The 12553-nt window shown below is 38.8% G+C and overlaps 1 protein-coding gene across 1 annotated transcript in view; it reads left to right on the plus strand.

Moving 5' to 3' along the window:
• Window positions 1–12553, plus strand: part of LOC127944646 (laminin subunit alpha-5-like) — a 64193-nt gene that overhangs the window by 31194 nt on the left and 20446 nt on the right. The window contains exons 23-41 of the mRNA XM_052540735.1: window positions 1108–1237; window positions 2228–2370; window positions 2457–2560; window positions 2669–2822; window positions 2900–3063; window positions 3479–3587; window positions 3679–3776; window positions 4183–4354; window positions 4519–4645; window positions 4730–4869; window positions 4952–5067; window positions 6005–6216; window positions 6292–6493; window positions 8470–8614; window positions 8747–8887; window positions 11070–11231; window positions 11559–11663; window positions 11743–11826; window positions 11971–12201. Of these exons, the coding sequence (XP_052396695.1) occupies window positions 1108–1237; window positions 2228–2370; window positions 2457–2560; window positions 2669–2822; window positions 2900–3063; window positions 3479–3587; window positions 3679–3776; window positions 4183–4354; window positions 4519–4645; window positions 4730–4869; window positions 4952–5067; window positions 6005–6216; window positions 6292–6493; window positions 8470–8614; window positions 8747–8887; window positions 11070–11231; window positions 11559–11663; window positions 11743–11826; window positions 11971–12201 (2739 nt within the window). The remainder of the gene's footprint in view (window positions 1–1107; window positions 1238–2227; window positions 2371–2456; window positions 2561–2668; window positions 2823–2899; window positions 3064–3478; window positions 3588–3678; window positions 3777–4182; window positions 4355–4518; window positions 4646–4729; window positions 4870–4951; window positions 5068–6004; window positions 6217–6291; window positions 6494–8469; window positions 8615–8746; window positions 8888–11069; window positions 11232–11558; window positions 11664–11742; window positions 11827–11970; window positions 12202–12553) is intronic.

Genomic DNA, 12553 nt, shown 5'->3' on the forward strand with positions numbered 1-12553 from the left:
GGACCCTAATTATTATCATTATTAATCATCATTATAATTATTGCAAATTATTTTTATTTTTGGAGGAGAAGAAGAAGAAGAAATCTGTAACAACAACAACAGTTAAAACAATAATAATAAGAAGAAACGGAGCAATTGTCTTCGCACCGCAGTGCTCGGGCTATAATTATTATCATCATCATCAAACCTAATCATCTTCATTATTATATTAGTACATATTATTAGAAATTAAATATTAGATATTGTAGCAATTTGTGTATTTACTTTTTTTGTAAAGCACTTTTTTCTTGTTTAATATCCTGTTTCACTCAGAAATACGTCACTTTACAGAAGTAAAATACGTTTCATGTTGGAGATATTACTAAAATAATGATGTTAATTATGAAAGAAGTGTGAATATTATGAATAACTGTGAATATAATGAATATTAGATCTTTAAAATTAATATATGAAACATTTTTATTATAGTTTTGTAGATATTCAAGATGTTCAAGTTGATGCATGTCTGTACAGTTACATTGAGCTGTAGTGTTGCGTGATGTGTGATTGAAATGCACTGTCTTTGGCTTGGCTGAGGGCTTCGATCACTTTTGATTGGTGCTGCTTGTGTACATTGGCTGCTGTGTTGGGCTGAAATGCTGCTTGGTGGTGGTTTTGAGCAACGTCTTTGCTTGTTGTGGGCCTCTCTCTGTCTCTCTAGTCTCGGGTTCAGGTTGAGGTGGTGGCTGACTCTTCAGACTTGGTTCATGTGGTCCTGCACTATGTGAACCGCGGGGGTGTTCACATGAGGGGGCGGGTATCTGTGATCGAGGATGGCTGACACTTCCTCTGTGGAAAATGTAAGTATTTGAGCACCCTTCTTTTTTAATGATCAGCTTTTCTCCTTCTTTCTTCCTCCACACCTAAATCCTTTGCTCTCCTGCTCTTTTCACAAACCCTCCTTCTTCTCCCCATGTCCAAGACATACTCCCACCGCAACCTGCATCTCAGATCACACCCATCTTGATCAGAAAGCCACAGTTCGGGTCTTTAACACAGATCATGTTGTACACCCTCCTCTTCCCCTCTCTCTCCTCTTCTCCCTGTCTTTCTTGTCCTTGATCTCAGAATACAGTTAAAATGATGGTGCACGTGCGTGAAGCAGACATGTATCTCACACGCTTCATCCTCAGATATGTAAACACGAGGTTGGCCGTGTCGAATGGTAAAATCACAGCCTATCAGAACAGCAGAAGAGGTAAACACGGTGATTCAGTGTGCAGGACTTTCATTCTTTCAGTGAACCCAAAGGAGAGGTCTTTGACATTTTCATTGAGACATATGAATTTTACTTTATTTGATTATTTGACTTTATTTCTTATTTTAGTTAATAGCTAATTTGCTGCATGTGTCCCTTGTTAAGCTTTTACTAAGAATCTAAGAAATCCAAAAATCAACAATCTAAAACTTATAACACATAAATATTAAACAAATTGTGTAAACCCTAAACAAACTATTGCACAAAATAAAAAGTTGTAGCTGCAATTCTGTTTATATTTTAAATGCTATTGATAAATTATTCCATAACTGTACTCCTTTACTTCTGTTCTCCAAAAGCTGTCTTGATATACTTGTTTCATAGTAATTCCCCCTTCCTCTTATTTTCGTTGTAATTTACAAAATTTTAGAGGGAAAACAGTTTATACATTAAAAAATGTGTAATGTATAAACTTTTCAAAACTAAGTAAACATTGTTTTAGTTTTTTCTCATAATGATGCCATTTCATTTGCTTCTAAACTGTTCCAACATCTGTTAAGACACTATTGTTTGGCTTGGCTGCTGTAATAGATAAATAAAGTCTTACGGAAACAGTTCAGATTCGTTTTAACAGATATCAAATCTTTTGACCGTTTTAATTTGCATGTGGTTTTATGTATTTTTTAGCATTTGGACAGGATTCTTTCATCCCATTCTACTTTCACTGAATGGAAAAGAGCAGCTCGGACATTCTGCTAAACCTCTCCTTTTGTGTTTCACAGAAAAACGGAAGTCCTCATGAGTAAATGCTGACTGCTTTTAATTTTAAATAAAATGTTATTTTAGTACAACAGCTGATATCTTAATAATGTTTAATAATGAATGCATATGTAACTAACTGATAAAAAAGCTATAGCCTAAATGCACTGATTGCATTGATTGATCCAGTGCTGTGACTCCATGTCTCCATCTCCATCCTTCTCTTTGCAGGCTCTGAGCAGTCCAAACAGATCGTCTTTGCACCCGCTTCAGAACCCACATTTGTGAGCGTGCCTCAGAACAGCTTTGTGGAGCCATTTGTCTTGAACCCAGGAACCTGGACTGTGATTATTGAGGCGGAGGGCGTTCTGCTGGTAGGACCTTCTCTTAAAAGATGCTTTCTGCATTATTCCTGCATAAACACACCCTGAACACTCTCTCCGTCTCTTTCTTTCTGCAGGACTACCTAGTGCTGTTGCCCAGTGCATATTACGAGGCTCCTATCCTGCAACTTCAAGTGACTGAACCCTGTTCATACAGCAACCCACAGGATGCCAGTCAAAAGTCAGTAGAACGGGAACTTTTTGTGCGCATATATCATGTTATATGCACTGTGGCGTAATCTGAAGTAATCTGTCAAAAGTGAAGTAATCTGTCCTTCTGTGTGTTCAGCTGTCTGCAGTACATGTATCTGTCTCTGGATGAGTTCCCATCCGTCTCCAGCGATGATGCCCAGTGCAGGTCTGATAATCACCTGCCCAGACCCTGCCGCACTGAAAAGATCACTCCTCGCCATCCCAGCATGGCCATCTGCAGAGGCAATGATGTAAGCATGTTGTGAACATTTCTGAAAATCACAGGAATAACATGCACATACAAACAAAACCCAATGTGTGCGTTCAGATGAGAGTTCAGCTGCGTGGTCGTGTCCCTGTTCCCGGAGAGTATGTGTTGGTGGTCGAGTACGCCAGTGAAGATCAGTTTCCTCAAACCTTCACTGTGTCTGTTGATTCCCCGGGTGAAAGCACTCATCTAGAGGAGATAACCCTGCTCCACTGCAAATACAGGTGTGTTTGTGTGACACTGCGGCATTTGCCTTTTCTTTTGTCCTTCAGGTATTCGTACTCAGCTTGAAGGGGTCGTATTCTGCATTTTGGTTTGTTTTTGCATCAAACGAGTCATGTTTTGTTTGCATTTCCCATAGAATTAAACATGCTGTTTTTGACACCATACCTGTAAGACTTTTATATGACCTCTTTTATGATTGGCTAGGCAGTTTGCATGTAAAAATGCATGTAAAATTAGTCACTTTTAATGTAACATCACAAGTTTTAATAAACCATTGTTCTATATTCATCATTCTTTAAGAAGCAAGGAGATTGTCGTTTAATTCTTCAACTGGTCTTTTTCTTTTCTCTTCATTTTTCTCTGTATTTGCTGATTGATTTGTGTGTATGTGCCTCTGTGTGTGCGTGTGTGTAGTTTCCTGTGCCGTGCCGTGTCTGTAGATGACCAGAAGCGTGTGGCGGTCTTTAATCTCTCCACAGATGCTGATATCCAGCTTAGCACAGACAGAAGCAGTTTTTTCCTTGTGAGAGTTATAGTTTTTTCTGCTTGTATCTGTCTATTTGTGTTCACTGTAAACATGGCATTTACAAGTGTGTGTCTGATTTCCCTTCCAGCACAAAGTGTTCCTCGTCCCTCGCGCTCAGTTCACCATGGAGTACCTGAAGCCCAGCGTTCACTGCATCAGCACACATGGGCACTTCTCTCCAGACAGGTGACTGATACACACAACATGAGCCTTTTGTGTTGCATCATGCACTATTACACTCAAACACTTGTCTATTCCAGTTTTAATTGTTTGGTGTACTTACCACTTTTTCTTTTATTTCATTGTATTGTTTTTTACTGTGTACAGTTTTTCTAACTACCATTTTACCTAAAAGAAAATGATTTCACTGCCTTGCAAGCACTGAACTTATTACAGTGTTGTTTTTCAGCCATTTCTAAATTATGACATTTGACTATCCTACATATTTACAGTTAACTATTTACCTATGATCATACGACATTTCCATGATTTCTTGCTATTTTAGGTATCAAAGTGAAGTATATCCGTATGTTATTTATCACGGTAGGCTTTCTCCTATTCGTATTCATGTCTTATATTCTCTGTTGTCCAGCGGCTCCTGCATCCCGTCTCGTTTCCAGAATCCTCCTCAGTCTCTGGTCCTAAAAGAGGGACAGGCTTCTTCTGTGCTGGGTTCGATTATGGCATCAGCAGACAGACCCATGACCTCCAGACCACCAACAGCTGCTGATAACAGTGAACACATGCTTCTGGACCCTCATCAGGTACGTCAGGCCTATTACACTCTCATTGATTTCTTACTGTTTCTTCCTTTTAAAGAACCATCCAGTGCCCTGTCTTGTAGTTTGTCTCTCTCTGACTCTTAAATGCTAATACAAAAGCATGTCTTCAAGTCTTCTGATGTTCATTTGTCTGCTTGCTTTCCCAGAACGCTGTGATGTTTTCAACACATGTACATGTGCTGGGCCGTTATGTGTTCATCCTGCATTACCATCAGCCCCTGCACCCAACGTACAACGTCCAGGTCCACATCAACGGAGGACGCATATGGCAGGGTGAGCAACTAGATTAGTACAGACTCACTATTGACTTGATCACAGAGAATGCTCTTTTACTGACGGTCTCTCTTTGTAATCCAGGTCATGTCAACGCATCCTTCTGTCCTCATGGTTATGGTTGTCGTAGTGTTGTGATGTCAGAGAGCCAGATCATCCTGGATGTGACGGACTATGAGGTCATCCTGACCCTGCGTGTTCCAGAGAGAAGGACACTGTGGCTGGTGAGTGTCACTCTCATGTTTTACTAAAGGTGAAATGAATTGCTAAAAACAGCGAGACTTCTTGTTCTCTTGTGTGTTTCAGGACTATGTGCTGGTGGTGCCAGAGAGCACTTACAGCTCCAGCTTTCTGACCGAGGAGCCACTGGACAAATCCTACGACTTCATCAGCAGCTGTGGACAAAACAGCTTTCACATCAAGTATGATACTTCTACATGTGTAAACATGTAGGAATGCACAATATAAAAATACTGGGTGATAATTATATTCATGTTATGGCCTTAGTAAATACATCACAGATATTAAAATTCAGTACAATTGTCACTAAATAAATATAAAAACAAATGCACAACATTATTTACATTTTTGTTAACTTAAGTAAAACTATTAAAAATCATTTTTGGTGATTGAAAAAAGCTGAAATAAGATCAGATATATGTATTAGATGAAAAGCTAATGCTTAAATAATGAAAATTTGAAATATTTCACAGTGCATTAACTAATGTTAACAAGCACAACTTTTAATTTGAATAATGCATTAGTAAATGTTGAAATTAACATAAAGTAAGATTAATAAATGCTGAAGAAGGATTGTTCTTGTTTAGCTCATGTTAACTAAAGTAGTTAACTAACATTAAATAATGAACTGTCATTCTAAAGTGTTACCTGATTAAAACTTAAATTGAAAAAGAAAACTGAAAATGTAAAAATAAAAGCTAATTTAAAATATGAATAAATATTATAATAGTATATAAATAATCCTTAAATTATACAAGTAATACTAAAAAGCACTGCTACAAGTAAATGTATGTTTACTCTCAAAACATAACGTACAGTATGAACATTTTATTTTGTAATGTATGATATTTAATTTGAGATTTGCTAAACATCACGTTTAAGTGTTATTGAAATATTGGTGCTTTTAAAGTATTCAACTTTACGTGAGTGTTTTTAAATAATTCAATAAATTCATTAATGAAAACCTTAAATGTAAAAATGTAAATTACACACAACTAAATATGCAACAATTGCTGTTTCCATTAAATAAAAGAAGTCTCTAATACAGCTGATAATATAGTGCGGATATATTGTTCATAGACTGATATATGATTATTAACATTGGCTCTGTCCTCTCAGGCCGTCCACAGCGTCTCCGTTCTGTCGTAACTCCGCCGTGTCTCTGTCTGCGTTCTTCAATAACGGCGCTGTGCCCTGCGGCTGTCATGAGGTGGGCGCTGAGAGCGATACCTGCGAGGCTTTCGGAGGACAGTGCAAGTGTAGACCCAACGTGATTGGCCGAGACTGTTCCCAGTGTGCCACTGGACACTACGGCTTCCCCAACTGTAGACGTGAGTGTCACCAACCTCATGGTGGAACGATGGATGGATAGATGTATGGATGATTTTCTTTTCTTTTCTCTCTAGCATGTAACTGTGGCACTCGTCTGTGTGAGCCAGTGACGGGCGAGTGCATCTGTCCAGCACGGACCCTGCAGCCAGACTGTGTGACCTGTGAACCCCAGACGTTCGGCTGCCATCCTCTGCTGGGCTGTGAGATGTGTAACTGCTCCGCACCTGGAGTGGCTTCACTGGAAATTGGCTGTGACACACACAACGGCCAGTGCAGGTACAGTAAAGCAAGACACACACACACACACACACACACACACATATACTACATGCAGTGGCTCATGTGGTCGATTTTCTAAGAATCTGAACGTTTATGAATATGTGGTTTAAAATTTGCCTCAGTTTACCTCAGGAATGCCAACTTAAATAAATAAATAGGAAAAAAAAAAGAAATTATATTTTTTATGAACAAATTGAAGTCTTTTTGGTCTATCAAGGACCATTTTAAGACTATCAAAGTTTTTTTTGTGTGTGTGTGTGTGTGTGTGTGTGGCAGTTAAGATTTTTTTTTTTTCACAATTATGTCTCAAGGATATATTATATGTGATCCTGGATCATAAAAACAGGATAAAAGTCACTGGGGTATATTTGTAGCAATAGCTAAAAATACATTGTATGGGTCAAAATAATTTATTTTTCTTTTATTTCAGAAATCATTACGATATCAAGTAAATATCATGTTCCATGAAGATATTTTGTAAATTTTCTACTGTAAATATGTTAAAACATTATATTTGATTAGTTATATGCATTGCTAAGAGCTTCATTTTGACAACGTTAAAGGGCGCTTTTCTCAATATTTCGATTGTTTTTTTTTTTTCAAATAGTTGTATCTCAAACAAATATTGTCCTATCCTAATAAACTATACATCAATGCAAAGCTTTTTTATTCGTCTTCCATATGATTTATAAATGTCAATTTAGAAAAACTGACCCTTATGACTGGTTTTGTGGTCACATATGTGCCATATGTATTTCTTCATCATTAATTCTCTATCAATGTCATTCTACTTATTTTGTAATGTAATATTATAGTGTTTATTAATTTAAATACAATAAAAATTGTACATGGTCCCTTTCCAAATAAATAAATATAAACAATATATTTGAATAAGATTTATTAGCTTTATTTATGTTTTAGCTCTAATAATTTAATACGTCAACATAGCCTTTTTATGCCAAATGTATTGTTTTTACAAGTCTTATCTTAGTTTTAGTAAATAACTCTATTTAGTTAATAACCCTGTCCATTAATATCTTTAGCTTCCTTTTGTCAGATTGTCCAGGGGAGATCTTAGAGCTAAAAACCAATCCTGTACTTGATCTTTTCATTTATAGTCAGCATGGCAAACTGTTTTAACTATATGAACTAGTGAAGTAAAGATAGTGAAGTAAAATTAAAATAAGGGGAAATGTGCTTCATTTTATATATAAAAAACAGTGGTTCAATGGTAAATAGAACCATTATAATTAGTTATTCTGTTCTTTTGATTTTGAGGTGAAACATGCCATGGACAAGTTCTTGAGATTTGTGAAACTAAACATGTGTGGTGTTTGGATTAGAATGAAGTGTTTACAAATGAACTTTTTACGCCTGAGCCTAACGTTCTTCTGTGAAGCGCTGCCGGAAGGACTGATTTTATTAACCGCTGTCTCTGGCTATAACATACTGTCTGTATAAGGATTAAGTGCAGGAATTCCAGAGGTGTTTATTTTTAGGAGATTTTCTTTCAGTCCATTGGCCGATGGTTTAAAATGCACAGACAGACGGGATTTGAGCTAATGTGACTGTGAGCTGCACAATCTCTCCACCATCTGAGCACTTAGAGAGAATGTCATAGATTATAACTGTTCATGCATCATCCATGTTCATTAACTATAACCGGATAAATGGAAAATAACTATGATAGTTTGCTTGTAGTTGGAAAGAATGCTTTAGGGCAAAGCCATGAGCTTGTTTTTTGGATTGGATCCGTTAGAGTGTAATGACCATATCTTGGGTCTCAGGACATTTTCACATTTCTTTACCACATTCACTCTTTAGCATGAGAGCTTGTTGGTTTTGTCCAGATATGACAGAAGCACTGCTTCAAGCATCCCATAATTCAAGAGCATCAGCTGACACTGAAAACACATACACATACTATCTTCATGTTATATGCATCATCCTGAAGCACATAACTCCCTCCTCAGGTGCAGGAACAACATCGTTGGCCGTCAGTGTGACAGGTGTGCCCCAGGTTTCTATGGATACCCCGACTGCAGACCATGTGACTGCAGCGAGGCAGGAACTGAGAAAGATGTCTGTGACTCCATCACCGGACGCTGTTTATGCAAGGTGACTCTTTCTCTCCTTCTACACCTCTCTTATTGTGTGTGAATATGTAGGCCTATATATCATTTTCACTCAAAACATTAATGACTCTCCCTCATCATCTCTGTTATATCAATGATGTGTTGTTTCACTCAGGAAAATGTGGACGGCTCTCGCTGTGACCAGTGCAAACTGGGAACGTTTCATTTGGACCCCACTAATACTAAAGGCTGCACCAAGTGCTTCTGCTTTGGAGCCACTGACCGCTGCCACAGCTCAGACAAACGGAGGAGTGAGGTACTCGACTGCAGCTAAACACCTGTTCTTTAATGAATAAACAAATGCACCTTTATACACTGAACAAAATTATAATCGCAACACTTTTGTTTTAGCCCCCATTTTTCATGAGCTGAACTCAAATATCTAAGACTTTTTCTATGTACACAAAAGGCCTATTTCTCTCAAATATTGTTCACAAATCTGTCTAAATCTGTGTTAGTGAGCACTTCTCCTTTGCCGAGATAACTCCTTCACCTCACAGGTGTGGCATATCCAGATGCTGATTATACAGCATGATTATTGCACAGGTGTGCCTTAGGCTGGCCACAATAAAAGGCCATTCTAAAATGTGCAGTTTTATCACACAGCACAATGCCACAGATGTCGCAAGTTTTGAGGGAGCGTGCAATTGGCATGCTGACTGCAGGAATGTTCACCAGAGCTGTTGCCCATGAATTGAATGTTAATTTCTCTACCATAAGCCAAAGGCATTTCAGAGAATTTGGCAGTGCATCCAACCGGCTTCACAACCACAGACCATGTGTAACCACACCAGCACAGGACCTCCACATCCAGCATCTTCACCTCCAAGATCGTCTCAGACCAGCCACCAGGACAGCTGCTGCAACAATCAGTTTGCATAACCAAAGAATTTCTGCACAAACTATCAGAAGCCATCTCGGGGAAGCTCATCTGAAAGCTCGTCATCCTCATCGGGGTCTCGACCTGACTACAGTTCATCGTCGTAACCACTTGAGTGGGAAATGCTCACATTGGATGGTGTCTGGCACTTTGGAGAGGTGTTCTCTTCACAGATGAATCCCAGTTTTCACTGTACAGGGAAGATGAGAGACGTTGTGTGGGTGAGCGGTTTGCTGATGTAAGCATTGTGGATCGAGTGGCTCATGGTGGCAGTGGGGTTATGGTATGGGCAGGCATACAAAAACAGGTGTATTTTATTGATGGCATTTTGAATGCAAGGAGATACAGTGACGAGATCCTGAGGCCCATTGTTGTGCCATTCATCCACGAAGATCACCTCATGTTGCAGCATGATAATGCACGGCCCCATGTTGCAAGGATCTGTACACAATTCTTAGAAGCTGAAAACATCCCAGTTCTTGTATGGTCAGCATACTCACCAGACATTTCACCCATTGAGCATGTTTGGGATGCTCTGGATCGGTGTATACGACAGCGTGTTCCAGTTCCTGTCAATATCCAGCAACTCCACACAGCCATTGAAGAGGAGTGGACCAACATCCCACAGGCCACAATCAACAACCTGATCAACTCTATGTGAATGAAATGTGTTGCACTGCGTGAGGCAAATGGTGGTCACACCAGATACTGACTAGTTGGCTTAAGAAACACCTGTGCAATAATCATGCTGTCTATTCATGTCTGTCTTGATATGCCACATCTGTGAGGTGGATGGATTATCTCGGCAAAGGAGAAGTGCTCACTAACACAGATTTAGACAAATTTGTGAACAATATTTGAGAGGAACAGGCCTTTTATAGGCGTACATAGAATAAGTCTTAGATCTTTGAGTTCAGCTCATGAAAATGGAAGAAAAAACAAAAGTGTTGCGTTTACAATTTTGTTCAGTGTCCATATGCATATATATTACTGTTCAAAAGATTGGAATTGGTAAGATTTTTTAGATTAAGTAAGATTTGTGAAAGAAGTCTCTTATTTATGTAAGTTCAAAAAAGTAAAACAGTAATATTGTGAAATATTATAACAGTTCAATATATGTTTTTAAAATGTAGTTTATCCCTGTGATTCAAAGATGAATTTTCAGCATCAATACTCCAGTCTTCAGTGTCAAGTGATCCTTCAGAAATCAATATAGTATGGCGATTTTACAGCTTGAGAAACATTATTCATTAATGTTGTTGTTATTATTATTATCAATGTCGAAAACAGCTGTATATTTCTGTGGAAATTGTGAAATATTCTTTCCCAAGTAAGTTTGATGAACAGCAAGTTCAAAAGAACAGCATTTATTTGAAGTAGAAATCTTTTATAGTATTATAAAAGTCTTCACTACAACTTTTGATCAAAAAGTTGGGTTGCTTGTAGAATAAAAGCATTAATTGAAAAAAAAAAATTATTCCTGCAAACAGTGAACTTTTGTACTGGATGTCTGGATGGCTGTGAAAATTAATTCATTGTAAAAACTGCCTACCTACAGATCATGGACATGGCTGGCTGGGTCCTATTGAGAAGTGACAGACAGGAAGTTCCTGTTTCCACGTATCTCAAACAAGATCTGGTGGAGGCTGATCTGAGTGATGTACCTGATGTCTCGCAGGACCTCCACTGGCACGCTCCTCACCCTTACCTCGGCGATAAAGTGAGTCCACAACAATCTGTGATAATATTCACAAGTCATGAAGAGCAGTTCTGTGCTCTGATCGTCAACACCTAGACTTCAACCAAGCTTATGGGGGGTTACCTGGCAGTCAGACAGTAAGGGGCCAGGCAGACAGCTGAACCGAATCTCCATCAGATAGCTCACATTAATGCTATGCGTAACATGAGGGACAGACGAACAACAAACAAACCTTGTTTTGGCTGCTGCTACATGTTTTCGATGAGCGTCAGATGAAAGCAGGCTTAGTTGCTCGAGAGATCTTGTCTTAAGCTGATTTTGTGTTTTCTTTTCCATGTATCTGTGCAGGTGTCATCCTACGGAGGCTATCTGCGCTACCGCTTGCATACCCAAACGATGAGAGGTGATGCTTTTCTGATCACTGAGACCACACGGCCTGACGTTATACTCAAGGTACAGTCTCCTTCTGTCAATTTACCAAGAGTCCTAATTACAATTTACCCGAGGCCTAACCTAAAGTGTCTGTGTGCAGGGGAATCAGATGACTCTGGTGTATATTGAAAGAGAGTATTCCTCTCCTGAAGACCCTCATGAGGGGATCGTCCACCTGGTGGAGGTGAGGAACTTAGTACCAAACTCTAAAAAAGAAAAGAATGTGGTTTTCAGAATATTAGAAAAAAAAAAGAACTGTACAAAATAATGCACATATGCAAAATGCAAATGCACTGTTATAATTCAAGTGTGGTGTTTGCCACTGCAGGACAGTTTCAGGCATGCACAGACGGGGAGCTCAGTGTCCCGTGAGGAGCTGATGATGGTGTTGGTGGCGCTGGAGTCACTGCAGATCCGAGCACTGCACTCTCAGTCTGCTCAGTCTGTGTCGCTGCGTGCTGCGGTGCTGGAGGGGGCCGACAACCTGCCCTCCGGGCGCCATGCAAACAACGTCGAAATATGTCTCTGCCCAGGACACTATCTAGGAGACTCCTGTCAGGTACTGTGATTTAACAATAACAAATGATTGTTTATAATTACTTCTATCATTTAATGCCTCTTTATATTTAGAGGCCCAGCATTAAATCAGTTTGCCTGGTTAATAATAATGCTGGAATAAAGTAATAATGCTGTGAATGCTTTTTAGGAGTTTGAACATTACTGGTTTAAAACCAGGAGTTCTGACCTTGATCAAAAAAAGTATTCTTTGTTGCCTTTTTCTCTTACACTTATCACACTTTAGAAATCATCAAAAATGATATATCACTTGAAAACATAAAATCTCAAAATGTATCCTTTGAAACCCATTTAAAATTCAAATTCATTTAAATTGCATTACCATGAAAATGGTA

This window comes from Carassius gibelio, chromosome A23, assembly GCF_023724105.1.
Source record: "Carassius gibelio isolate Cgi1373 ecotype wild population from Czech Republic chromosome A23, carGib1.2-hapl.c, whole genome shotgun sequence".
NCBI lineage: Eukaryota > Metazoa > Chordata > Actinopteri > Cypriniformes > Cyprinidae > Carassius > Carassius gibelio.